At 60.0% G+C, this 24,481-nt stretch overlaps 2 protein-coding genes across 4 annotated transcripts; both read left to right on the forward strand.

The window, feature by feature from the left end:
- The first annotated feature begins 8,072 nt into the window (after positions 1-8,072).
- On the forward strand, positions 8,073-15,723 carry FAAH2 (fatty acid amide hydrolase 2). Of its 2 annotated transcripts, XM_054214634.1 has the most exons (12): positions 8,073-8,249; positions 8,665-8,747; positions 8,991-9,124; positions 9,355-9,564; positions 9,968-10,087; positions 10,551-10,686; positions 11,298-11,415; positions 11,946-12,065; positions 12,337-12,424; positions 12,947-13,102; positions 13,779-13,973; positions 14,689-15,723. In XM_054214634.1, the coding sequence occupies exons 1-12, from the start codon at positions 8,073-8,075 to the stop codon at positions 14,862-14,864; spliced, it is 1,713 nt and encodes a 570-aa protein (XP_054070609.1). In that variant the 3' UTR covers positions 14,865-15,723. The 2 variants fall into 2 exon arrangements, with proteins under 2 accessions (XP_054070609.1, XP_054070608.1); XM_054214633.1 differs by lacking the exon at positions 12,337-12,424 and having other exon boundaries at positions 12,991-13,102.
- A 138-nt stretch (positions 15,724-15,861) lies between these two features.
- LOC128914921 (uncharacterized) lies at positions 15,862-24,481 on the forward strand. Of its 2 annotated transcripts, none has more exons than XM_054214631.1 (8): positions 15,862-16,737; positions 18,277-18,448; positions 18,893-19,016; positions 19,801-19,976; positions 21,035-21,213; positions 21,677-21,830; positions 22,141-22,268; positions 23,340-24,481. In XM_054214631.1, the coding sequence occupies exons 1-8, from the start codon at positions 16,717-16,719 to the stop codon at positions 24,129-24,131; spliced, it is 1,746 nt and encodes a 581-aa protein (XP_054070606.1). In that variant the 5' UTR covers positions 15,862-16,716; the 3' UTR covers positions 24,132-24,481. The 2 variants fall into 2 exon arrangements, with proteins under 2 accessions (XP_054070606.1, XP_054070607.1); XM_054214632.1 differs by having other exon boundaries at positions 18,303-18,448.

Consider the following 24,481-nt stretch of genomic DNA (forward strand, 5'->3'; position numbering starts at 1 on the left):
GCTCCTCACGAGGCTGTCTGTCACACAGGGCCGGTCTCCCTTGCTGGGTGCCCATCACAAAACTACCAGCCAAAAGACTGAGAGTTTAGCACTGATCCCACCAGTTTCTTCCAGCCTCCCTGCCTGCCCATCCCTAGCTGTGTTGTTGGGCTGTTAAACGCTGCGCGCTGGGATGCTCCATCTTATGCGTCTCTCTTTAGCATGTGCACAAACACGGGATAGTGCCCGTCTCCAAGGCACTGTTCAACTCTCGGGTCCATGGAGCAGATCCTGGCTCCAGCATCCATCCCTGAGTCACATCTGTGTCCAGAGCTCCCAGTAAGCCTCCAAACATCTCTCCTTGGCTTTGGTTTCTCCTGGCAGGGTTGTAAATGACCTCAATATGCTGGTCCCCCCTTGCCCAAGGCGTGCTACTCCTTCCCCACTGGGGAAATGGCTTGGGGGCAGTTACCCTGCCCCCCCCAAGGGGTTTGGAGGTATCAGCAGGAGCAACAGCATGAGTATGACGATGGCACATCTGGCTAAGGGCTGCCATGCAGGCGTGGACCAGGCAGTAGCACACTGCCTGAGAGATGACACAGGCCAGCGAGGCCAGCCTGTCCCCAGTTAACTGCAGATGTGCAGAACTGGCACAAACAGTCCCCTCGGGCAGGGAAAGAGGCAGGCACATCCCAGAGGATGCTGGAGCTGCAAGCAGGCCAGCCCTGGAAACCAGTGTTAGCCCTGCCATTGCCCTGGCTGGTGCTGGAGATGGTCCGCCCTACCCCATGGTCTGGTACACGGTGACGATAAGCAGGTGGCCACCAGGAGGGTGCTGAGAAGGCTCAGTGTCAGCAACGGTGTTCGGCACTGCTGGAGACACCCTGCAGCCCAGGGAATTTCTTAACTGTTCCTGAAATCTCGACATGCACCCCAAAGCCCTGGTCAAGTGGCAAAGGGGTAGCAGGTTCATGGGGTGGCCGTCAACCCCCCCAGGGTAAAGAAGCAAAGCGTGCTCCCCCCGCAGCCCCTCAAAGGGGCCAGCAGCTCCCGTTGGCACCAAGGGTTGCGGGGCAGCAGCCAAAGCCCCTCGTGGTGGAGCTGGGGGCGCAGGGACTGAGGGTGGGGGTCCCTGGAGAGGGGGCCATGCAGAGGCCAGCCGGCTCCTGAAGCGACCGTCCCACAGACCCTTCCCAGCCCTGCCGGAGCTGGGGCTGCCCTCGGCGCAGCTGGAGCTGCGGCAGAGAGCAGGCTTCATGCAAGCCGGCCAAGATGTTCGTCGGAGCGGAGGCATGCATAAACATTTTGTTTAATCGAGGACTCTGGGCGAACACAGTGTACTCTGGCTCCGTGCAGCGGGAACAGCTGCGGCCCTGCGGGGCAGGGGACGAGGACACCGAGCAGCGGTAGCAGAGCGACCTCCCCTGGCACAGCCCCGGCCCGCGGTGCTCGGCACCATCACTGCCACGGCACAGGGAGCCCGAAAACACCCATCTTCCCCATCCCACAGCTCTGCTCCGGAGGGAAGCTGTACCCTGGACACCAGTGGCTCCAGCAGAATCCAGGAGGGCAATGGCACCGGCAGCCATGCCGTGCCAGACTTGGCTTGTCCCAGCCCTTCTGCAGTGGGGCTGGGACAGAGTGGGGCTGGGAGAGCTTTGTCTGCAAAACCCAAAACAGTGGGTCTGCGGCGGGTGGCCCCACAGCAGCGTTTTACCCAGACCCCTGCAGTGCCAGCTGAGCCCCCAGAGAGCATCCCCACAAAATGCCGGCTGCCACCACCTTGCCCCATAGCACCAGCCTGCCCCATAACCCATCCCGGATGGCCAGCAGACCCACACCTATCCTGAACCTCAGACAAATTGTGAGGAGGCACCAGCCGTGCCTGCAGCAGGGACCCTCTGCTCTGGCCTGGTGGGTCGTTACGGGGTTTTCCTGCAGCAACCGCATCCTCCACACGTGTCTGAGCACCTGCCATGGCCCGTCGGGATGGTGAGCCTGGGAGCCGGCAAGAGCTTGCTGCAGGAGGAGACAGGACTTGGGGAGCTAAGGGAAGGATGGCTCTTTGAGAGCTGTTAGCAGCAGTTAAATAAACAACGCAGTGAATAAATCAAATAGTGCCTTGTCTCAGTTGTGCCTTGCTCCAGTTTTTCTTTCTGAGGAGAGAAGCAGCCCGCGCGTGCCACCGTGCCCAGCTGCCCTGGGCTCCCCTGGGCACAGCTCCCGAGTGAGCCGGCCACCCCCCAGGGAGACGAAGATGAAACCCAGCCCCTGCTCCTTCGGACAGGGTATCGGGGACAAAAAACACTCTTTGTATCCCTAACCGAAATTGGGAAGTGTCCCCGTGCCACAGCCCCAGCAGCCCCAGAACCCAGTGCCAGCCCAAGCGCTCCCGACATGGCCACCAAGCCCGAGGTGTTGGTGGCAAAACGTCTCCACCTCGTGGGTACGGCAGGGCGAGCACAGCCCCGCCGGCAGCGGCACAGCTTCCCAAACCATGTCTGGGAGCAAACGGACCGTGAGATGTCCCCGGGGGCTGCCCTGTGATGGAGCTCGGGTTTGTCCAGGGGCACAGGGAAAGCGGCTTCTCCCCTGTGTGTCCCCATCACGTGTCAGTGATGGGCCCTTGCAGACACTCCCAGGATCACCATATTCCCAGGCAGGCAGCACAGGATCCCCTCCAGGGGATCCAGGCCCTCCTCCCCCTCTAGGAATGGGGTGCTCAGGCCCCCAAAGCCACATGGGGGTTTAGCTTTGACGCCCCCCCTCACTGGGGCCGCTGGCAGGACCAAGGTGCCGGCTGTGGCATCTCCACCCGCTCCCTGGTCATGCAGGGAGGACGGTAAACAGTGGGACACAGGTGGCCATGGAGCCATCCTGCCCCCCCAGCTCACCCCAGAAGCAACAACCAAGCCCTCGAGATCTTTGGCGGCAACAGCAGAGCACCCAAAGCCAGACCCCTCCAGTGAGCGCCAGCCCCGGGGGCACAGGGAGGATGAAATGGCTCTGCCCCCCCTCAGGGAGCTGCAGCGCCCAGCACACAGCGACCCCAACCTCCCCTTGGGGGCTCCTCTGAAACCTGGGGCAGCCGGGACAGAGGGACGCACTGAGCTCACCCAGCCTGGCCCCGTCCCCACCGTCCCCACCAACCGGCAATGCAGCCGCTGCCATCCCCCTCCCCAGGGGCCGTTCTCCCCCCGAGCCCGGCCAGGCTCCCCCGCTCCGGTTGAGGAGACTGAGCCAGCACTTCATTTGCCAATATTGCCCAGTTTGCAGGGAAGCGTGGTCCCAGACCTAGCGATGCCCTCCCCAGCGTGGCAGAGATGATGGCACGACAGAGCATGAATAAATCAGCTGATTGCAAAGCTTCGGCCCCCACAAGCGCAGAGCTCCCAGCACCGGGCTTGGTGAGCTACATGTCCCATCCTGCATGGTGCTTGGCCTGCTCACTGGGGCAGCGGAGATATATATTTTTAATATCTACACGTATTCATACGTGTAAGCAAACACACCCAATTTGCAAAGAGATTTCTAACTTTTCAGGTGAGAGTTTGTTGCCTGATTGATAGACTTCTTCAAGTACCCGTGCTCTCCACTGCTGTAACTGGGAGTCCCCCCAGCAGCTGCTCAGCTGCTCAGCAGAGGGATTTGGGCTCAGGCACAAGAAACAGGTCTGGACTGACCTTTCCAGAGGCTCCATCCCCAGTAACCCCTCTGGGGACACAGTGGCTCCTGTTCCACAGGCACAAGTTTCTAATGATGGAGGAGTGTGGCTGGGAAGCTCCCGGCCAGGGTGCGGAGCACCCAAAATGCAGAGGAGGTTTCTCCAAGCCCTGCCAGCAACTCCATCCCCACGAGAGGCTGCAACACAAGTGGAGAAAACAATTCCTCTGCACTTAACACAGCTCAGTGTCAAAAGCACTAATCACACACCTCTGATTGCAAAGCACCTGAATAAACTTCACAGACTTTTCCCCATGCTCCCCGGAGAGGGCAGGCAGCTGCCTCTCTCCTCTGCCCCATGTCTGCTGCCCTGGGTGGCTTCAGGTGACATTTCTGCCTCAGAGCTTCTAAACAGGTGCTTTTAGTTGTTTTCCCCAATTGTGGCCACAGGTCCAGGCAGGATATTTCACTGATCTGAAGGCGCACGGTGCGCCTGTCCTACATCTCGGGAGGGGGTTACAAATCCAACCTGGCAGCAGGAGCAGTCTCCCGGCACCATCCCAGCCCTCGCTCCCACGGGAGACTCCGTCCCCACCCTGGGCACTGTGAGGACTTGTCCCAGGCTCCGGGGCCCTGAGACTCCCAAAAGGAGCGGGGCACCTTCACACCCATTTCCCAAGGGAAGTCGGGGTCATTTGAAGGAAGAGGGTGCTCCCGTTGCACGGAGCAGTAAATGCCTCACATGCGTCTGTCAGACTCAGCTGCTTCACTTTAGACATTGTTTTGCAAGAAGAAGGAAAATCCAGCCCCATCCTCGGAGCCCTCCATCGTGCCCAGTGCAGCCCTGGACATCCCAGCCCAGCCGAAGGATGCACAGCAGCCGAGGGAGCAGCTGCAGTGAAAGCTTTCCAGCTTCAGCAAAGGCTTCAGTGAAAGTGCTCCTGCTTTCAGTGGAGGCTGCAGAAACTGGTGAAGAGCCCCAGGAGCCTCCGGGTGCTCCTGGCACCCCAAGAGCCTTCCTGAGCGGTGCCAGGACCTGGGTCTGCTGCTTGAGAGCCGGGCAGAGACCTTTCGCCCAGACCCTGGGTGTCACATGGCCACGGCCACCCGGCGCTGGCCTGGCTCCTGGCAAGCTTGAGAGGAGACAGCGAAGGGAAACACGGCGCACAGCATCCCTCCGTGGTGGATCAGGATAAGAGCAGGCTCCAAGGAACCGCCTTTAAAATTAGGGCTTTTTTCTGGGATCAGCTGGGAAATAAGCATCTGCTTTGCTGTGTCTAAATCTGAACCTGCAAACGTGCCTTCCCTCTTCCCCCACCCAGCACTGTTGTACACAAAACTCAGCTTTCTTCTGAAGATTTATTTTAAGGGTAAGCTTTAAATGACTCATTTTGCAAAGGAAAGAATTGTGCTGTCAGGTTCTTTTTATTTTTTTTTTTTAATTTCCCAAAAGGTACTTTTTTCCACACTGGGGAAAAGATCCAGAAGAGCTTTGGTGAGCTTGGTGAAGGCGACCCGAACACGGTATGGTCAATCAGCGTACACCTCTCTGCTTCCCACCAGCCCCAAGCTCAGCTGCTGAGCCTGTTTCATGGTTTCCTGGCCAATTAGTGGTTACAACATGCATACACACAGCGAGCAGAACCGCTCCAGCTTTCCCTACGTTCTTGCTAATCTCTCGTGTTTTTCTAAGCCTTTGGTAATAATGAAACGACTGTGGATAATGACAGGCACACATTCCAGGAGCGCAAGACCCTGAATCATGTTTTTCTTCCAACCAGCTGGTGTACCTTCGGATAAAGCGGTGGGACAGGTTTGGATGTGTGAGCTTCGCTGCGTATTTCCAGCCTCCTTGCTCTTGGCTGCTTGTTTTTTAATCAGATTGGCATTAACCGCTGCCTTAGTGTGCATATGGAGTGGTGTTTGCTTGTTTGGTTGGTGCTGGTAATTGAAAAGCAGTCTTAATCATTTTGACCTCAGTCTTCCAGATCTTAGTGCTTTATTTCTAGAGCACCTTCTATCCCATTTTTTCCATTTTTCATCAAAATGAAGCTCCGCTGGGCTACCATGAACTATGGTAGTGCTCTCTTGGCTTGACTCCCAGAAAGCTCACTGGCTTGACCTAATGAGAGACAGCACGAGCTGCTATCTGGGGCAGCGCTGGTACACAGCCTGATTAGCGGGGACACGAGGAGCTCATGCCAAGTACGTGGCAGCTGATCTGGTATGAATTTCAAAGCTCTGTTCCTGAAAGTTGAAAGACAAAGATTAAGGGAGACACTTTCCATGGCAAACAAGACAGCAAAGCTGGGCTGCTTAGGAAAGATCTCTGCTAAAGCTCCTGAGCAGAGCCTGAGCCAGACGAGAAGGGGTTTTGCTCATACCCCCCTGCCAACATTTGAGCAGGAGTTGGCAGGGGGGAAATGGCACATCCACCAAGAGACTGAGGAAAAAATTGACAAAAGCAGTCCTGGTATTACATTTAGGAGGGACATCCTCTCCCTGTCTCCTTTCAGAGGACGTTTTCTAGCTCTGGAAGAAACCTGTGGGACAGCTGCCTTACCCATGCCACTCCTAAGCTGCAAAGAAGCCTTGTCATCCCTTTTCCAAATCTGGCAAACCCAACACTGACAGATTTCACAAGCCAGGGTTTAACTTACAGTTTCTTCTAAACAGGGGACTTCGGGGCTCTGTAAGCCGCGATTGCACAGAGATGCAGGTACGAGGCAAGGTTAGGCCACAGCACAAACCTTTCCAACCTGTACCTATCCAGGGGTGCAGGTGCACAGACAGCACAGGGGAGAAGGCGAAGGCTACCTAAGGACCCAGATAAAGCCACAGGCGTTCCAGCAATGTCAGGGAAATAGAAAAAGCAGCTTTTAACTCGCCTTTGTGCTGTCAGCCACAGGCACGCCGGCTGGTCTGAGGAAGCACCGAGCGTAGCGCTGCTTTAACCCGTCCCCGAGGCGCTGGTGTGCATGGTCAGGGCAGAGCCACCAGGGAAAAAGGAGAAACTGGGTGAATAAAATCAGAAGGGGAAAAATGTTTCCCCTGTCCCTGTGGGACTGCGAGACTCCCCCACCTCTTACCTTTCTGAGCCCCTCAGGTACCTGGCAATTAACCCACCTGTGGATGGAGCAGCCTCTGCGCCCTCCTCGAGCACAGGACACTCACTGCAAGCAGGGAAAGCAGCTTTCCCTTTCCTTCTCGCCTCTCCTCCACTTGCATCAGGCAGAAAAAAAAACAGGTCCCTTTGATAAGAGTTTGTAAAAAAGAACTATTATCAAGATGACTTTCCTTTTATGTTCAGCTTAGGTTTTTATGGGACAGAGGTCAACCCAATATCCTCCCAGGGTGTGTACGCTGCAGATTATTTTTATAAATGCTGACTTGTTGACTTTGTGGTCGTAAAAGATTTTCACAAGAAATGTATCCCCTCATCTCCCTTGCTTTTCACTGATAATTTAGTTGAGAACTATGTGGACAGAAAGATACGTAATAAGGCCAGCACAGACACTGCTTAAACACTTGCTTTCAAAGACATGATTTTTCCCCAGAATTACCGATTCTTGTAACTTTTGTCTTGAGGGTTGAGGATTATCCAGCACTCTTCCAGTTCTGTAACCAAGCAACTGAAAAACCTGAGTGCTTGTTTGAAAATAAGTATGCTGATAGTTGTCTTCTATGAGGAGAAAAGCTCAAGAATGAAGCTCAGTGTTTAAAATGCAAAGGAACAATATTGGATGGCAGCTTTAAGCTAATCAGCATTAAGGTCCTACAGGTTGGTAACACCCTACAGACAGAGCATTTGGGTGCAGAGCTCAACCTCGAGGACAGGCTTTTGGATGTGGATGGGCTGCCTCTGCAGGAATCGGAAGCATCTCCTCTTCACCCCCAGCACAGGACGCCCCTGCAAGCGACCCAGAGGTGTTGTGGACGCGCTCAACCACGTGGCAGTTCAGCCCCAGGCCTTGAGACTCCTTCCACACCTCGCCCGAGGCAGCTGGTTGGTGCAGACCTTTCCACAGCGAGGGATTACACTGCCCTAGACACGCGTTGGACGTGCAGCCCTCCCTCACCAGGCCGCTTATCACCTCCAGCCAAACAGCGGCTCGGCCGCTCCATTTGCCCCAGAGCCGCTGCCTTCGCCCCCCGAGCGGGAAGCGGCGAATCTCCGCGGCCTGCGGCGCCGGAGACTCGGCCTCGGCTCCGCGTAGTGAGGCGGAAGGTAGGCCGCTAGGCGCGGCGAGGCCGCCCGTCCCCCGGCCGGCGGCACTGCACCCCCGGCCCGCAGGGCGGACGGGCGCGAGGGGAGGCCCCGGGAGCAGGCCGCGGGTCCCGGCGGCGGGGCGGTTGCTACGGCAACGCGGGGAGGGGCGGGGCGCGGCGCCGTCGTCACTTCCGCGGCGGCGGCGCGGCGCGCGGCGGCTATGGCGCTGTCGCGCGCGGAGCGGTGGCTCGTGCTGCTGCTGCGGCTGCTGTCGCGCGCCTGCCTGGCGCTGCTGGCGCTCGTGGCCCCCGCGCCGCCGCGCGCCGTCCCGCCGCCGCGCCGCGAGCTTCTGCTGCTGCCCGCGCGGCGGTTGGCGGCGCGGCTGCGCGCGAGACAGGTGCGATGCGGGGGGCAGCGGGGGAGCAGAGGGACCGGGGGGGACCGGGGAGGCACTGGGGCCTGGGGGACGCGGGGGCATCAGAGGGCACCGGGGCCGCGGAGGCATCGCGGCGGCACGGGGGCAAGGGGGCATCGGGGGAGCACTGGCACCGGGAGGGCGCTGAGGCTGGAGGCCACCGGCATTGGGGCCGGGGGGACACCGGCACCTTGGGAGCACTGGGCCATTGGGGAGGCACGGGGGCCAGGGGGCTTGCAGGGCATGTCGCCGTGCAGCGGCCGCTGCCTCCTACGGAAAGACTGGGTGGCGGAGGGGGTGCCAGCAGGGGGGCTCCAGGGTGCCCCTCGTACCTCCTCGCTCTCTCGGCCACCCTCCCCCCCGATATCCCAGTGTTTCCCTGAGTTTGGTGTTCCAGGTGACATGCGTGGAGGTGGTGGAGGCCTATGTGGAGCGGATCAAGGAGGTCAATCCCCTCATCAATGCTGTCGTTAAGGACAGGTGAGGTGGCGTGGAGAGGCAACGGCGTGGAGAGGCAACGGCGTGCTCGCCCCCCGCCCCCGCCTTCCACCAGGCTCCCCTGGACCGGGGTGCGGTGTCGCACGGGGGGCACAGCGGGTGCTGGGTGCGGAAGCGAGCGGTTCCTGACAAGAGCAGGAAGTCCCTGACCTCTGCCCCCCCGCAGAGGTCCCTGCTGCTTGCAGTGTCCCTAGAGCTCACCCCCTGCCGGCTGCTTCTCCGCAGGTTCGAGGAGGCCCTGCAGGAGGCCCGGCAGGTGGACAAGCTGCTGTCGGAGAGCCCTGGCAATGACTACCTGGAGGAGAAGTTCCCCTTGCTAGGGGTGCCCATCACTGTCAAGGAGGCCTTTTCTCTGCATGGTTGGTTTGCCTGCACTCCCCCCCCCAGCCCACTCACTGGGGCCGTGGGTGGCTGTGGCTTCCCTTGCCCTGGTCTGCACCCCCACCCACCCCCAGCCTAGGCTTCTTCTGGCACCCACACGCTGCGGGGAGTCCCTGCTGGGGACCTCCTACTTGCAGACATGGTCCCTGCTGCCCCCAGGGTGGTCTCAGGGGAGCTGCCCCTGACGCCTCCCTCTGTGTGCACGCAGGGATGCCCAACACGTCTGGCTTGGTCAACCGCCGCAACGTGGTCGCCACCTCAGATGCCACAGTGGTGTCGCGGCTGAAGCAGGCCGGCGCCATCCCGCTGGGCGTCACCAACTGCAGCGAGCTCTGCATGTGGTATGAGTCCAGCAACAGGGTCTACGGCCGGACCAACAACCCCTACGACCTGCAGCGCATCGTGGGCGGCAGCTCAGGTGAGCCCCAGCTCCTTGGCACCCTCCTGTGGCAGCAGCGGGTCAAAAGGCAGCGAGGAACGAGTTCCCAAGTCCTCTGCACACTGCTTTACCCACGGCGGAGCTCACGGGCCCCTTCCCTGGGCAGTCCAGTGGCCCGTTTGGGCTGGTTTTGCACCTCCTGGATGTTGCACCCAGCATGGCCACGGTTCGCTTTGCCGTACCCCTGTGCAAGCAGCAGCGCTGCGTGGTACTTGGGCAGGGAGATCCCTGTGTCCTGCTGCCCTGGCTGCCCCCCGACATTGCTGGAGCCTGGGCAATTCCCGCCCCGTCTGCGTGCCAAGGGAAGTGGCCAGCGCGAGATGCCCCTGCTTTGCTGGCTGATTTTTGGCTATTGGATTTTTTCTGTGTTTCCCCCGTGCAGGCGGGGAGGGCGGCGTGCTGGCAGCTGCCTGCTCCGTCATAGGTGTGGGCTCGGACATTGGCGGCAGCATACGGATGCCGGCCTTCTTCAACGGAGTCTTCGGCCATAAACCCACAACAGGTAAAGCAGGCGTGGGGATCTCCTCTCCTCCCCAGCGGGGGTGCCGGCAGGCGGAATGCAGGGTGTGGGAGGGACCTGTTGGGGACACTCCTGTGCTCATTGCCAGTGGGATTGCTGTAAGGGGATGGGCAACTCCGTGCACGGGGCGAGCCTGCTGCGTGAGCCCAGCCTGGCTTGGGCCGTGGGGAGCTGTTCGGAGGCAGAACGCCAGGCGCGTGGGAGGTGTTTTCCCCCTGGTATTGCATCCTCGTCGTGGGATGTTTTCCCAAGGTTGGGATCTGCTGCTGGGGTGTTTCCCTGGCAGCTGGTATCCCGGCTGGGTGCTTTCCCTCCTTTCCCCACCCCGGGCACCTGGGCGACAGCTTCCCGTGCGCCCGGGGGCTGCCCTCCTGCACGGCTTGTCCTGGCTGGAGGCGGCGGGTGCTCGCGGGGTGGTCCCCACCGTCCCCCTCTGTGCTCACAGGGGTGGTCCCCAACGATGGCCAGTTCCCAAACGCTCGAGGCGTGCGGACCAGCTACCTGTGCACGGGGCCCATGTGCCGCTACGCCGAGGACCTGGAGCCTGTGCTGAGGGTCATGGCTGGTCCTGGAGTCAACAAGTAGGTTCCTTCCCCGCAGGAGGACTTTGCCTGTGAGCTGCTCTGGCCAGCGCGGCCCTTCCCTCCTGAGGCTGGCCTTTCTTTTGGGTTTTACCTGTGTTTTTTCCTGTTGCTGAATAATGAGTTTTCCATCCCGCGCCACGGCCCCATTTGGTCTCCTCATAGGTCCATGCAATCAAACAGGCTCTTATGTGCACGGACCAGTAAGGAGCAGAGTGGAGATGGGGCGGAGCGGGCAAGTGCTGCGTCTTGCTGCAGCCTGTGTGCGGTTGCTTTCTCCGCTACTGTTTTTGTTTCTCCATGGCTCTGGTGGTGCAATCACAACCAGGGTCTGTAATTGCCAGGTGCATCTTGAGAGATGAGGATTTTCCTGACAGCAACAAATACGCAGAACCAGCTGGGGCTGATGGGGCGGACGAGCGGCTGGAGGGTTGTGGGCAGCACGTGTCTGTGTATCTTCAGGGACTCTCCTTCCCACCCTGGTGGGCAGAGCGGGGTGTCCTGAGGACATTTTGGGTATCCCGAGGATACATTAACTGCATGCAAGCAGCTCTGTCAGCTGGGAAGGAGCCAGGGATGGATTTGGGAGCAAAGTGCCATTCTTTTCCCAGGCTGAAGCTGAACGAAAAGGTGTCACTGGAGAAAATAAAATTTCACTGCATGGATCATGACGGCGGGTCTGTTTTTGTGTCGCCTGTGGACAAGGAGATCTTGCAGGCCCAAAAGAAGGTAGGAAGAAATGGAGGTTTGCTCTCTCTGGGGTGAGCCTGGGGATAAAACCTGGGGAGTCCAGTCTGAGGAGTCTCTTGCGAGCAGCTGCAGGTACCCGTGCCAGCAGCACCCGTGTGTTGGAGTGCACCGGAGTGACCAAAGTTTTTGGCCCAATTTCCATTGCAATAGCTGTATTTTGCTTTCTTAATGTCTCCTGTCCGTGTCATGGAGACCTTCTGGGGACACACTGTGTGTTTCCCAGGGTTGCTCCCTGGCATTTAGTCACACGAAGGAACTTTTTTTTTTTTTTGATGAAATCTGCTGGGCTGCTTTTGGTGCTTTTCTGGAGCCTCGCTGGGGGTGGCATGAGGGTTGTTTGGGGGGCTCCAAGGTTGTTATTGGATGGAGGAGGTCCTGCTGCGCGGGGCGGAGGGGAGCAGGCAGGAGCTGTGGGATGCCCTGCGTGGCAGCAAAGAGAAGCTGCTCCTGGTCTGACCCCAGCGCATCCCATCCTTGCAGAAACAAACCCTTCCCGCTCTTCCCCTCAGGTGGTGGAGCACCTCGAAAGCGAGCTGGGAGTCCAGGTTCAGCGCGTGGCAATCCACAAGATGAAGTATTCCTTCCAGATCTGGTCAGCCATGATGTCGTCCACGGACAGCAATGGGCAGGTGGGTCAGACTGAGCTGGCAAAGGCACAAATTCAGTGGCAGCGGGAAAAATTTTCTGTTTGGGGCCAGATGTGGAGAGATGTAGGCTTCCCAGACCTGCCCGGGGCGCTCTCGTCTCCGTTTGTCCCCCCGAGTCCTCCTTTCATCTCTTTCCAAAGCTGCGCAGCCCCTTCTCCCTTGCTTTCCCATGAGGTGACGATGTGGCTCCCAGCAGAGGAGCAACGTGGTTTAGGGAGGGAGAGGCTGTGTCATGTTGACCTTTTCTGTGCAGGTTAGTACGTCAGCCGAGCAGGCAGCGTCCTGCCTTGCTCTCACCTCCGAGCTAGGTCTCCTGAGGTTGTGGGTTGGGATTAATGCCCGTTAGGGTGCTGGGACTGATGCGGTGGATTAGCAGCTTTTCAGCAGGAGGCCTGCATGTGTTATTTTTTCCTCGAATTGTAGCTGCTGCGCCATCCTTTGTGCATGCGTGGAAAAACAAACTCTCAGGAGTATTATACCTTGTGCATTCCTGCCACACAGGCAGCCGTGGAAAGTAAATCAGCCTCACCTTGCAAAGGAGGGCACGCCTGATCCTCTCGGCTTCCTTTTTCCTGATTCCACAGCCATGTAACAGCAGTAACTGCCTCCAGGAAACATTATCCGGAGCATGATCCTCTGCATCATGTCAGAGGAGGGGTACCGAAAGGTGCAGAGCAAGGTCCCCTCCTTGCTGTCTCTGGCAGGGAGACATGCTGCTGCTGCCGCTCTGGGTTGGTGCTGGAGCTGTGTAACCCTCCCTACAGGCATCTCTCATCTGAAAATGGGAACAGCTTGCATTGGGATAATTGGACAGCCGGAGATTTCACTGTCGTTTGTCAGCCTGTCCTTCCCTGCTGTGTGAGCCGATGGTGCTGATGGAGGGAGTGTGTGTGTGTGTGCGTTACAGGAGGCACAGCTCTTCACCGACCTGCTGGGGGATCACGGGAAGCCAGTGTGGCCGCTGTGGGAGCTGATGAAGTGGCTGGTGGGGATGTCTTCCCACACTCTGCCAGCTATAGGTAAGGCCGGCAGGAGCCCCGGGGCGTGCAGGGGCGGTGGCGGGGCCGACGAGTTGCTGAATGAAAATAGTGCCCTTCCAGCGCCCCGCAAAGGGATGACAGAGTTTGCACTGAGCAGCTTCAGACTGTTTTTTTTTTTGTAATAACACTCAGTGTCTTCAAGTCAAACGTGCGCTCGAGTTGGCTGGGTCTTTGATAACTGGGGTGGGATGTCCTGGGAGAAGGAGCGGTGAGGACAGTGGAGCTGCAGGCAGGGTTTGCTGCTGCTGTGAGCCCTGCCAGAACTGACGGGGCTTGGGGGAAGGCAGTCAGGGGTCTGCACCCATCTCGTGTCATAGCAGCAAACACCAGAGAAAACCCCAATTAGTGCTGTCGTGGTGCTGTCTAATGAGTGCTGGGGTCACTCCAGCAGCTCTGCTCAATCCCAGTGGCTGGAAAAACTCCATGAAGCGCCGGGCAGGCTGAAAGCCTTTTTCTTGGCAAAGCTGGGGAGATGCTGCTGGTAGAGCCGTGCCGCGTCCAGAGGACAATCTGCTCTGGGAGCTGGCAGGGAGGGGGACCTGGGAGGCCCACTATGAGCTGGGGGTTGCTGCGCGTGGCCGGGCAATGCGCTTCGGAGCCTGCTTAACCCACCGTCCTCTCACTCTCTGTTCCTGTTTGTGCCCTTGTCCTGCAGCACTGGGGCTGACAGAGAAGCTGATGAAACTCAACCCTGGTGCGAATGCCAAGCTGGTGAGCATGGGGAAGAGCCTGCAGGAGGAGATGGAGGCCCTGCTGGGGCCGGATGGGGTGCTCCTGTACCCCTCCCACCCCACCGTTGCCCCCAGGCACCACTCCCCCATATGCACACCCTTCAACTTCGCCTACACAGGTGAGCGGCTCCCACTCCGCCGCTGGGGTGTGGGCAGGGCTCGCAGCCCCGTCCTCGCCCGTGCAGCAGCGCAGGGTGGGAGCTGGGGACTTTTACCCAGAGCATTTCCATCACTGACATTGGGCTTTGCAGTGCAGAGGGGTGTCTTGCTGCTGCAGGACATAGGGCAAGGATTTTGGTCCTGCTTTAAAACTGTGTGGCATTTGTACCTGTGTCAGCAGCAGGGCAGGTCTGATCTTGGGGTGCCACCCTGCCCAGAGGGATGCGCTCGGGCTGCTACAGCTGGTGCTCTGGTTTAGCAGGCACCTGAGAGTCGCTGTGTCCCTGGGGTACAGTTTGGGGCCCTCTACGTGGCTTTCCTGCGGCTTGAGCTCCTCAATGCCAGCACCACGTTGCAATACTGTGTGGCTTCGGAGTAATGGAGGGATGGTGCCTGGGGCAGGAATGTCCCAAAGCAGATCTTGGCATGCCACAGGAAGTGCCGCATAAGCATGTCATCACTCGTGGGTGCAACTTCCATATGTGATGTGGGTGCTGGGAACCTCTGGCTGGCGATGTCCCCTTGTCATCGTGTCTCTGCACTTGCCTGCCTCTGGCAAGGGCCATCTGCCAGGCACCCGGCACCATCCGTGGCAGCAGCTGCTGGGGTGGGGGAGCCGGGCAGTGATTTACCCCAGGGGCTGCGCTTGCTCTGATGCAACCTTCTCTCTTCCAGCGATCTTCAACGTGCTGGGCTTACCGGTGACGCAGTGCCCGCTGGGCCTGAGCAGTGAGGGGCTGCCGCTGGGCATCCAGCTAGTGGCAGCCTCCTACAATGACCACCTGACACTGGCCGTAGCCCGGTACCTGGAGAAGGCCTTTGGAGGATGGGTCATACCTGGGAAAGTTTAGCCTGGGCTCCTGGCACTGCGGGAGGCAGGGATGGAGGCGGGGGTCCCCAGCCGAGGCAGTGGCAGGCGCTGATCGTCGATCCCGTCATGGCTCTACCTGCTCTTTCCACAACCCCCTTTTGCCCTCCTGGGAGCAGATGGCAGTGCCTCCAGCCCTGGGGATGCCGGGCTGCTGCTGCCGGAGTTGTCATCTCCCTGCGGCACGCTGTGCCAGGGGAGAGACCTGCCCCTGCTCCCTGTGGCCCCGCGGGAGCCCTGGTGCTGTGCTGCCTGCGGCGGCACCTCTCTCCTCCCAGGCATGGAGACGGCCGTCTCTGCAATGCTTGCGCCTTTGAGACGTGGAGTGAAGGCTGGGGAGCGGAGCTGCAGCCAGACTGCTCGGGGACGCACAGCACCGCGCTCTGGCCACACTGGGCGCATCCATCTTCCTTGGCCTTATCCTGCCCGTGGGGCTGGGGCTGCCCCCCTTGGCCACTGCAGGGTTTCCCCCACCTCTAACCGAGAAGGGAGAGGGGCTGGGGCAGCTGCACGCTCATCTCACTGGTGGGGTTTTGTGGGGTGGGTGGTGCTGGGCTCTGCCTGGTGTGTAACTGGCAGGCAAGGGAGAAGGAGCTTTTGCTCTTGTGAGCTTTTGACAGCACTGGAAGAGCTCTTTAAATGCTCCTCTCTGTGTGTTGTGATGGCTAAAGCATCTCCTGCCTGTGCTGTCTGTCCTGGAGGATCACCCAGCCTGATCGGCGTCCCCTCCCCCTGCCACCCACCCCAGCCCCCATGGAAGGAGGGCAGATGGCTGTCCCTGGGGTGGGCAGCAAGCGTGAGATGTTCTCAGCGAGGGTGGTATTAAAGAGTTTGTCCACTTTGCTGCTGGCTGTGTGTCCTTGTTCCCTGTGGCTGTTGTCCTGCCCATCGCCCCAGGCACTGGCCCCGTCTCCACTCGCTCCGTGGGATGTGCCGAGGCTGCGAACGCTGTGTGCGTGGTGCAGGGACAGCAGTGAAGGTGTTGGCGCCTGCCCCAAGGGTGGCACTGGGCTGCTGCTGGGATCTTGCTTTAAAACGCCTGGACTCACAGTGTCTGCTCAGCTGCTGGCAGAGCTGGAGGGTGCCAGCAGGCTCCGGCGGTGCCATGGGTGATGGCTCTGTTTTGTTACACAGTGTTACGCTCTCGGAAAGCGTAAGCCATGCTGCTTTCTCTGCCCAAGGGGCTGCCAAAGGCTTGGGGATTGTGGCATGTTCGTTGGGGTCTCTAAGGCAGCGCAGGGTCCCAGCTCAGCAGCACTGGTGTTGGCAAAGATAGAACCTCCTCCCGGCGTTGGCTTTGTGGCGACGGCCTGGCTTGTGTCCTGCCCATGTGTCAGCCCTGGTCCTGGCTCAGTCCCTGTACTGCTGCCGTCTGTCCTCAGGCCACTGGTGGTCCCTGGGAGGGGGTCGTGGGCACAGGGCGCGGGGGCTGGGTGCAGCCGCGGTGCTGGGGACGGGCTGCCTCTCACCACTCGCTCGCAGAGGGCACTGCTGAGCTGGGCAAGGAGCCTGCAGCCAGATGAGACACCCTCAACAAGGAAGGAAGGAAGAAAAAAAACAAAACCTGACTGAAGAAAAAGTGCACGAACCACTAAAGCCAAATCACGTGTGGTGGGACATCTCCCGCAGCCTCCCGGCGCGGTGGCACAGAGGACGCGGCTGTCCCCTGGCTGGAGGGACTCTGGGAGCTGGGCAGACCCGACCCTGTTTCCATTGAGTGCTGGGAGCCTGACGCAGGGTCGCTGAGCTGAAGGCGGTTGTGTTGAGCAGAGAACGGTGGGCGCGATGTCACCGCTGCGTTTGCTCCGGCAGTTCCCTGGTGCGGCCGGAGTCAGATGAGCCACTGCTGGCCCGAGGTAGGGGGGACGCTGGCGCCTTGGGGCGAGGGGGGATGTGGGCGGAGAAGGGGGGTTCCATCTCCGCAGTATCAGTCAATGGGGCACCCACTAAACCGTATTTTTACAGAAGCCACAACGTGGGAAAGGGGTGCTGGATTTTTTCCCCTCTTGCCAAGGCAGGGGGGACCGGGCACACTGGGCTTAGCAGGGGCTGGCAGGGACTGTCCTGGGGCGACCCTCACTGCTGTGAAAGCGCTGGCCCCTGTGGCAGGAGCGTCCCTGTCCCTGCCCACGCAGGCAGCTGTGTCCTGGGGTCTCCCTGACTTGCTGCTCCGCGTGTCTCGGGAACGGTCCTGGGGCCCCTTCTCCCTCTGTAGAGATGCCTGCTGCCTTCACCGGGGGCCTGCTGCAAACCAGGAGGGCTTGTGCTGGCCTCGGAGCAGGGGAAAGCCATGAACCCACCGCCCGAGGTTCAGCTCCAGCATTTTGGAGGTCTCACCTCAGGGCTCGAAGCACTTGCCCACGACTTGCAGCTGCCCATCCCCATTTGCGGGCTGCTCCTCCTTGTTTCCAGCTCTGAACGCTTCAAGGGACAGCAAACATGGGGAAAGCAGTTCATAGATACCTGCCAAGGCGGTTGATCTCGTAATGTTAATGCAGAGTCAGTATAAAAAGGGAAGATCAAGAGACAGCAGGTGGGAGTAAGCCAGCCCCATGGATGTCCAGTCCAGCTAGGGAGATGCTCCCACCCATCAGTCTCTGAAGGTGGCCCCGGGCTCCCTGCCTTTGTCAGGACCAGGAGGTCAGTGGTGGCCTCAAAGCCCTTGCACATCTCTTCCCAGAGAGCAAGGTTACCTCCATAGCTGTCAAGAGTTGGGAAAGAAACTCCCCGGTATCTGAGTGGTGGGGCAAGGCCAGGTTTTGGAGAGAGGGAGGAGGAAGCGGGGCCGTAGGTGCCACAGCACTGCCCCGGTGTCCCCCTGGGGCTGTGCAGGTGGGACCAGCCTCTGCCGTGGCTCAGACCAAGGTCTCTGCTCGGGACACGGCGCCCCGTGGGGCGCTGGCAGGTGCGGGCACGCGTGGCACCCTCCCTGTCCCACAGAGGCTGTGGGAGGGCTGGGGGCGTCATGGCGGTGGCATCACCGGTTGTGCCAGTGTGAGTCATGCCAGAGTGGGGCTGAGTCACTGCCAGGGCGGTGGGAGCATCAGGCCAGGAGCTTTCTCAGTCCCACATCCCGGTGACACCGGCAGTGTGAAGTCTCGCTGCCTTTAGGGAGGGACCAAACGCCACAAGGGACCACCTAGAGGTGGGTGCAGCGGAAACTCCTTGTGGCATGTGCAGGGCGCCATGTCAGAGTGTGGCGGCTGCCCACTGTCCCCAAGGGCATGTGCCCCACTGGTGCTTCACCCCATGCCAGGGGGCAGCAGGGGGTCCCCTGCCCCTCTGCAGCGGGCACCTCCATGCTGCGGCTGGGCACACAGCCCCTGTGTGCAAGGCACGCCTGCAGTGGGTGTTACTGGCCACAGTTTCAGGAAAACTATTTTCTCTAATCCCAGGTTCCACCTGCCTGTCGTGTTTGCAGGTGGCAGGACAGCTCTGGCACCCCCGTCCCCTGGCCGCGGCACCCAGAATGGCAGCGTAGAGCTGGGGGCAGATGGACGGGGCGCGGCGGGATGAGCCCTGTCCTGAGCTTGCTGCTGTCCCTGGCCACCTGCACCCTGCTCCAGGGTAAGTCCGGCCGGGGGTGGCCCTGGCTGCAGTGGGGGGGAGAAGCACAGGGACAACTCTCAGACCTGCAGAAGGTTCTTGCAGGGTGGAGGGGACCAAGTGGTTTTCAAGGTGTGATGGGAAAGAAAACTCGAGGGTTGCCAGCAACCACATCGGGGTGTCAGTGCCTTTCTCGGGACTGGGATAGGATGATCCAGGGCATGCAAAAGATTCCTGGGATGCGGATGCTGAGCGCCGTGCTGGCAGCCAGCGCTTGCCTGAGCCTGGCAGGGAATCAGGGTTTCCCGTGCAGGACTGAAGGTGGGGGTAGTAGGGTGGGGGGAGCCCCCACAGTGCTGATGCCAAGTGGGGAGACCCCCTGCAGCGTGGCCACGCAGTGACCGGTGAAGGAGCGGGGCCCCCACAAGGAGCCGCCTGACGCCCCTCTGCTTCCCCCCTGCCCAGGCACCCCGCTGCCTCCCCGGGACGTGAGGCTGGAGGCACAGAACTTCCACGTCCGCCTGAGCTGGGGGACGGACCCCGGCACGCCCGGCGATGCCACGTACCAGGTGGAGTGGAGGAGACAACGGTAGGTGGGGAGGGGGGGATGGAGGTGGCTCGTGTCCCCCGCGCCCTGGCAGAGGGCTGTCGGGCACCCCGGCAACCAGAGGGTTGTTGTCTGGCAGTAAATGTGGTAGAGTAACAGAACAGCAGAGCTGGCAGGGCACCCCAGGGACCAACTCACCCAACCCCTGCTTAGGAATGTGTCCGGTTGGGTTTTGAGCTAAGGCTCAAGGACGGAGCCCCCATAGCCTGCCTGGGCAGCCTGTTCCCTGTCCTAGTCACCTTCCCAGTAACAAACAAAAGAGGGTGTGTTTGGGTTTTGGGTTTCTTTTCCCTTATGTTTAAACAGAATTTCCTGTATTTCAACCTGTGCCCACTGCCTCTTGCCCTTTTGTTGGGCACTGAGAAGTCTCCATCTTTACTCCGTCACATTGATAAGACTCCCCAACCTACACCGCCTTCTTTTGAGGCTAAGCAATCCCTGCTCACTCAGCCTCCCTCATACCACAGATGCCCCAACCCCTTGGTGACCTTTTTGGCCCTACAGTGGGCTCTCTCTGGCATGGACGTGTTTTTCTTGTAGCGGAGAGCACAGGTCAGGGCATGGCGCTCCAGGTGCCGTCCCACCAGTGCCAGTGAGAGGGGACTTGGTGGCAATGCTCTTCCTAATGCAGCCTGGGATGCTGTTGGCCAATATCTGTGCTCTCCCACGCTTTCCACTTGGACAGGATGGCAATGGCTACACAGCCTTCCTTTTTGGCTAGGAAGGTGCCAAAAAGGAGAAATCCTTGTATTTTCTCCATGTGCAGAAACTCTCGCTGGACCAAGGCAGATGCCTGCTGGGGGAACAGCACCGGCTCCTCCTGGGCGTGTGAGCTGCACTTTGACAACATCCATGATATGTACTGGGCAAGGGTGAGAGCGGTGGCCGGAGGAGAGCCGTCCAAGTGGGTCTATTCCAATGAGCTGCAGCTGTACAGAGACAGTAAGGACCAGGGAGCGCCTTCAGCTGGGCTCCTGCTCTTCCCGGGGTGGGGGCAATGGGGAGAGGGGTCCTTGGAGGGGTCTGGTGGGATACGGTGGGAAATCATGTGAAGGTACTGGTGGGACAAGTGCCACAAGCCCCAGCTGGAGGAAAGAGATGGGAGCAGAACTGCTGGAGAAGGGCTGGCTGAAGAGCAAAGGGACAGGAGGAGACACAGTGAGGTGAGGACCGCGGACGGGAGGCCCCAGGCCACCGAGGTGCTGTGGGAATTTGGATCTCTGGAGAACGCAGCGAGATGGGGTAGGAAAGAGGATGACCCTCCAGGCTTGCCTTTTAAGAGCATCCCCTGTTCGTCCCTGCCGTGGGTCCGGGAGATGCTGGGTGAGGGCACTTTTGTTCCAGCAAGGCAAAGCTGGCGTGGGCTGGGGAAGGCAGTCGTCCCTCCAGCACCGCCTTTGCCCTGGCTGCCGTATTGGGGAGGTGTGGGAACCTGCCTCTTCTCAGTCACAGGCTGGCTGTCCTGTCCAAACAGCGTCACTGTCTTTTGGAGGAAGGAAAATCATCAGGACCTTCCCGTAACTCACCTCACAGGGGGCTGTTGTGGTGAACTGAACATGCAGGTGGCTAAAATGGGGTGTACCTCGGCCGTTTGGGTTCCATTTTTCATTCCCTCTGCATCCAACCAGTATGGAAATAGGTGCACTCATCCAAAAGAGCAGTTGCTGCCCTCCACAGCGAGTCTCTCGACCATCGTCAGCTGGCTCACGGGTGAAGTGCTCAGCAGCAGGGAGCCGGAGGTGCGAGCGGGTCTGTCCTGGCCTGCGCTGCTGTGGCCAGAGGAGGCAGAAGCAGCGCGGGCTGTCACAAAGACGTAGTGGCCGCTGTTTCTAGAGCTGGTTTCACAGCACAAAGTGCCACCAGGATAGACCTGAGGAAGTTTCTGTGTGCTGGGAGTGCAATGTCCAAGAGGAAAACATCATTTCTGGAGAAACAAGATGCCTGCCTTCTGGTTTGAAGGGCTTAATTTTCCTTGACCACCTTTTTTCCCCTCCTCACAGCAATTGTGGGCCCCCCCACCTTGTCCTGGCTGCTCCAGGGTGACGTCCTCAGCATAAATATCACCACACCGCTCACTCCCTACCGAAGCAAAAACGGCTCTTACAAGCCGGTGGGACACGTGCTGTGGAAGCTGTGGTACTGGCTGAGCCTGTACGAAGGGGACGTGCTCATCCAGCAAGTACGTGGTGGGGTGGGCAAGGCTGAGGGTGCGCGGGACCTACGAACACTCCCCTGGTGCTGCAGAGATGCCCGTGTCCTGTGGCAGTGCCCCTGCCCGTGGAGCTGCCCCGGCCCTGCCCGCACCCTGCAAGCGGGTGTGAGAGGCTTTGCACTCCCAGTTTGGGGCTCACAGCCTGGGGATGGCACGAGACCCCTTTCCTGTTCCAGACTGCATGAATAAGAAAAACCCATAATGATTTCTGTTCAGGTGAAAGCCTGCAGTAGGTGTTTAACAAGGTGCTCTGGGACCCGAACGCCTCCTGGGGTGAAGAAACAAGATCTGGAGGTGGGGGGGGGGCAAGGGGGGAGGGTCCGTGCTCCACGCGGTGGGGCAAGTAGGGTGTCAAGGCCGCAGTGGGGAGTGGAGCAGTGCACAGACCCCATCCCCAGCCACCATGGCCACACATCCCCTCTACTTCCAGGTGCCCTGCAAGCAGAGCGGGGGCGATGCACCCTGCACCTTCAGGTACCTGAAGCCCAGCACGCAGTACTGCATCCGGACGACAGCCGTGGACATGGCCAGGGAGCAGAGCCGGGAGGCCGAGCAGTGCATGGTGACACCAGCGAGCCCCGCAGGTGGGAGCTCTCTCACCGGCTCAGACACTGTGGGTGCATCTCAGGTCCTGTTTGCGGCGTGGACACAGGTGGAGATGTGGGTCACCTGCCCCCAGCCATTCTGGTCAGGGTTGGTGGCCCAGTAGCACCCTGCGGAGACCTTTCTTGGGGAGGTGCTCTCTCGCCATCCGCCTTGGGCTTTCCCCGCACCTCCTCCTCGAATGTCGCAGCCTGGCGCGGGGGCTCTGGGGAAGCGCTGGTGTAGGGCGGGCTGGGGGGGGATGTCGGCTGGGGTCCTTCCACCCCTCAGCCCATTGTCACCTCCTGGCAGGCTTTCCCTGGCTGCTCCTTGCCGTTATGGGTGGTGTCTTCCTGCTGCTGCTGTGCGTGGCCGGACCCTGCTGCGTCCAGCTGTACATCTTCCCCAGCCCCGCAGAGACGCGCCTCCCGAAAACGCTCGTGAGTGAACGATCCTGTTCCAGCCTCCGTCCTGCGTGTGTTGTGGCCGAGCCAGGGTCTCCTGCATTTGCAGGGGCTCAGCACCTCCTTCCCTCCACCTCTTGCACTACCAAACCCCTCTCAGTGCCCAGGTGTCTGACCCACCATATCCCCAGGCCTTGCTGTGTTGGAGAAGATGCTGGTGGGATGCATCAGTCATCCATGGGTAACTGGAGGAGGGTGTCTCGGGCAGCAGGTAGCCTGCGAGCACAGCCCTCGGTGTTAGGAGCCTCCTGCTTTAGGCAGTTGGCTTTGGCTTGCCTGCATGTCCACCTACCACAGCTTGAAGGGGAGAAAGAGGGAAGAGAAGCAGAGAGTGGGGCTGCCCTGGGGCAGCCTGGCCTGGGTGAGATGCGGCCCCTCGCTGCTCTGCCCTTGGGATAAACGCGGCCCCGAGGCTCAGAGAGGTTCCTGGGGCTGCAGCCCTGCTGAGCTGATCCAAACGCGTCCTGGGTCAGCAGGACTGAGCCCTGTGGAAACAGTCACCAGGACTGAGCCCTCTGGAAACAGTCACCAGGACAGCCTTTCTCCCTGAGTCCCGCTTTCTTCCCTGCATCCCGGTTTCCCGGTGCTGGGGGTGGCAGCAGCCCGGGCTGAGCAGCCCTTTGAGCACTCTGGGGGCAAAAGCAACTTGCTAAGCTGAAGGAGTCCCCTGTGCCAGCGTGGAGAGGAGGTGTCAGCCTGCTCCACTTGCCCTGCCCCACTCAGTGCCAGCGCCCTTTGCTTCCCAATTCCTCTTGGCCTCTGCACGGGGAGTGCTTGTGTCTCTGAGCAGGCGAGAGATCTTCCACCAGCCTCTGACAGCTGGGGCATAGCTTGAAACGCAGCAGTGTGACAACTTCTGTGACCATCCCCCGGCACGGAGCCCCACGCTGTAGAGAGCAGAGCCCTGCCCACGTTTCTCCCGGGTGCGAGTGTGGCAGACGGGCTGCCCGGGACCATCCCCTTCCTTGGGGTGCGCGGTTCATCACCTCAGACTGGCAGAGGTTTCAGCAAGCTGAGTCTGACGGCTGTGCTGCTTGTTTCCCACAGGCTCACCTGAACACAGAGCTGAGCGTCGCCATCAGGGTGCCCACTCTTCAGCTGGAGGAGGACCCCTTCGCCCTGCTCCTGACAGCTGTGCTCCCCTCCCGTGGGCCACCGGCAGATGAGCAGACGGTGCCCACGGTCCAGCTGCTCCTCAGAGAAAGCCTTTCCCAGGACGTGAACGGCTACTGTGCCAACGGGTTTGGGCCATGCTGCCTCGAGGGAAGGGACCTGTCCTGTGCCCGCAGCCAGCCAGGACGTGTCATGGGCTCCTGGGTCTCATTGCGGACGGAGGAGGATGGGGAGGCACATGACGGGGATGATGTACTGGAGCAGCCGGTGCTGGTGGGACTGGCCAGAGACAGATACACAGGTGACAGGGACTACCGGGCACCCGAGGCGTGGCTCTCCCTGCACCACCAGCTTTATTCTAAATGCCAGTGCCCAGCCCTGGCAGCAGGCAGCTGCCTTCCTCTGCCCACACTGGACAGGAGCATCACCCAGGAGGAGCTGCAGGACAGCCTTGGCGTGGCAGGGCGCTGGGTACCGCTCACGTCTGTGAAGCTGCTGGCCAGTGAGGAGGAGGATGAAGGGCAGCTCGTCCACGGTCTCCAGCTCCTGCATGGCCGTGGGACTGAGCTGCAGCCAGGCGACAGCACCCTGCAACAGGGCGACTTGGAGCTGGCAGCACCGGGTGTCCCCAGCCCCTGCCCGCTGCCTGAATCCCACCCCGACACCCTGCGGGCAGCTGCCTTCTCCGGCTACGAGCTGCGTCCCCCAGCTGACAGTGAGCTATAGCAGGCCGGGGGGACACACAGGTCACAGCATCCAGCAGAGCTCGAGGCGCTGCCCCGGCCACGATGGCTGCCTGCAGGGACCTGCCTGTGCCTGGCTGGGGACAGGACACGGGCATGCTCTGGGCACGGCTGCCACGGATGAGTGACATCATTCACAGCTTCCCCCTGTGGTTTTGGTACTTGTTGAACCAAAGCATAAGGAATGCATTCCAAAGTTGAAGCCCCAACACTTTCCTCTATTTATCCATCAATATGTGTGTGTGTGTGTGTACCGTGTATATAGTAATGCATATTTATATATATACTCATATGTATATAAACGCCTAATTAAAGAAGAGATATTTTTTTTCA

This window comes from Rissa tridactyla, chromosome 9 (assembly GCF_028500815.1).
Source record: "Rissa tridactyla isolate bRisTri1 chromosome 9, bRisTri1.patW.cur.20221130, whole genome shotgun sequence".
NCBI lineage: Eukaryota > Metazoa > Chordata > Aves > Charadriiformes > Laridae > Rissa > Rissa tridactyla.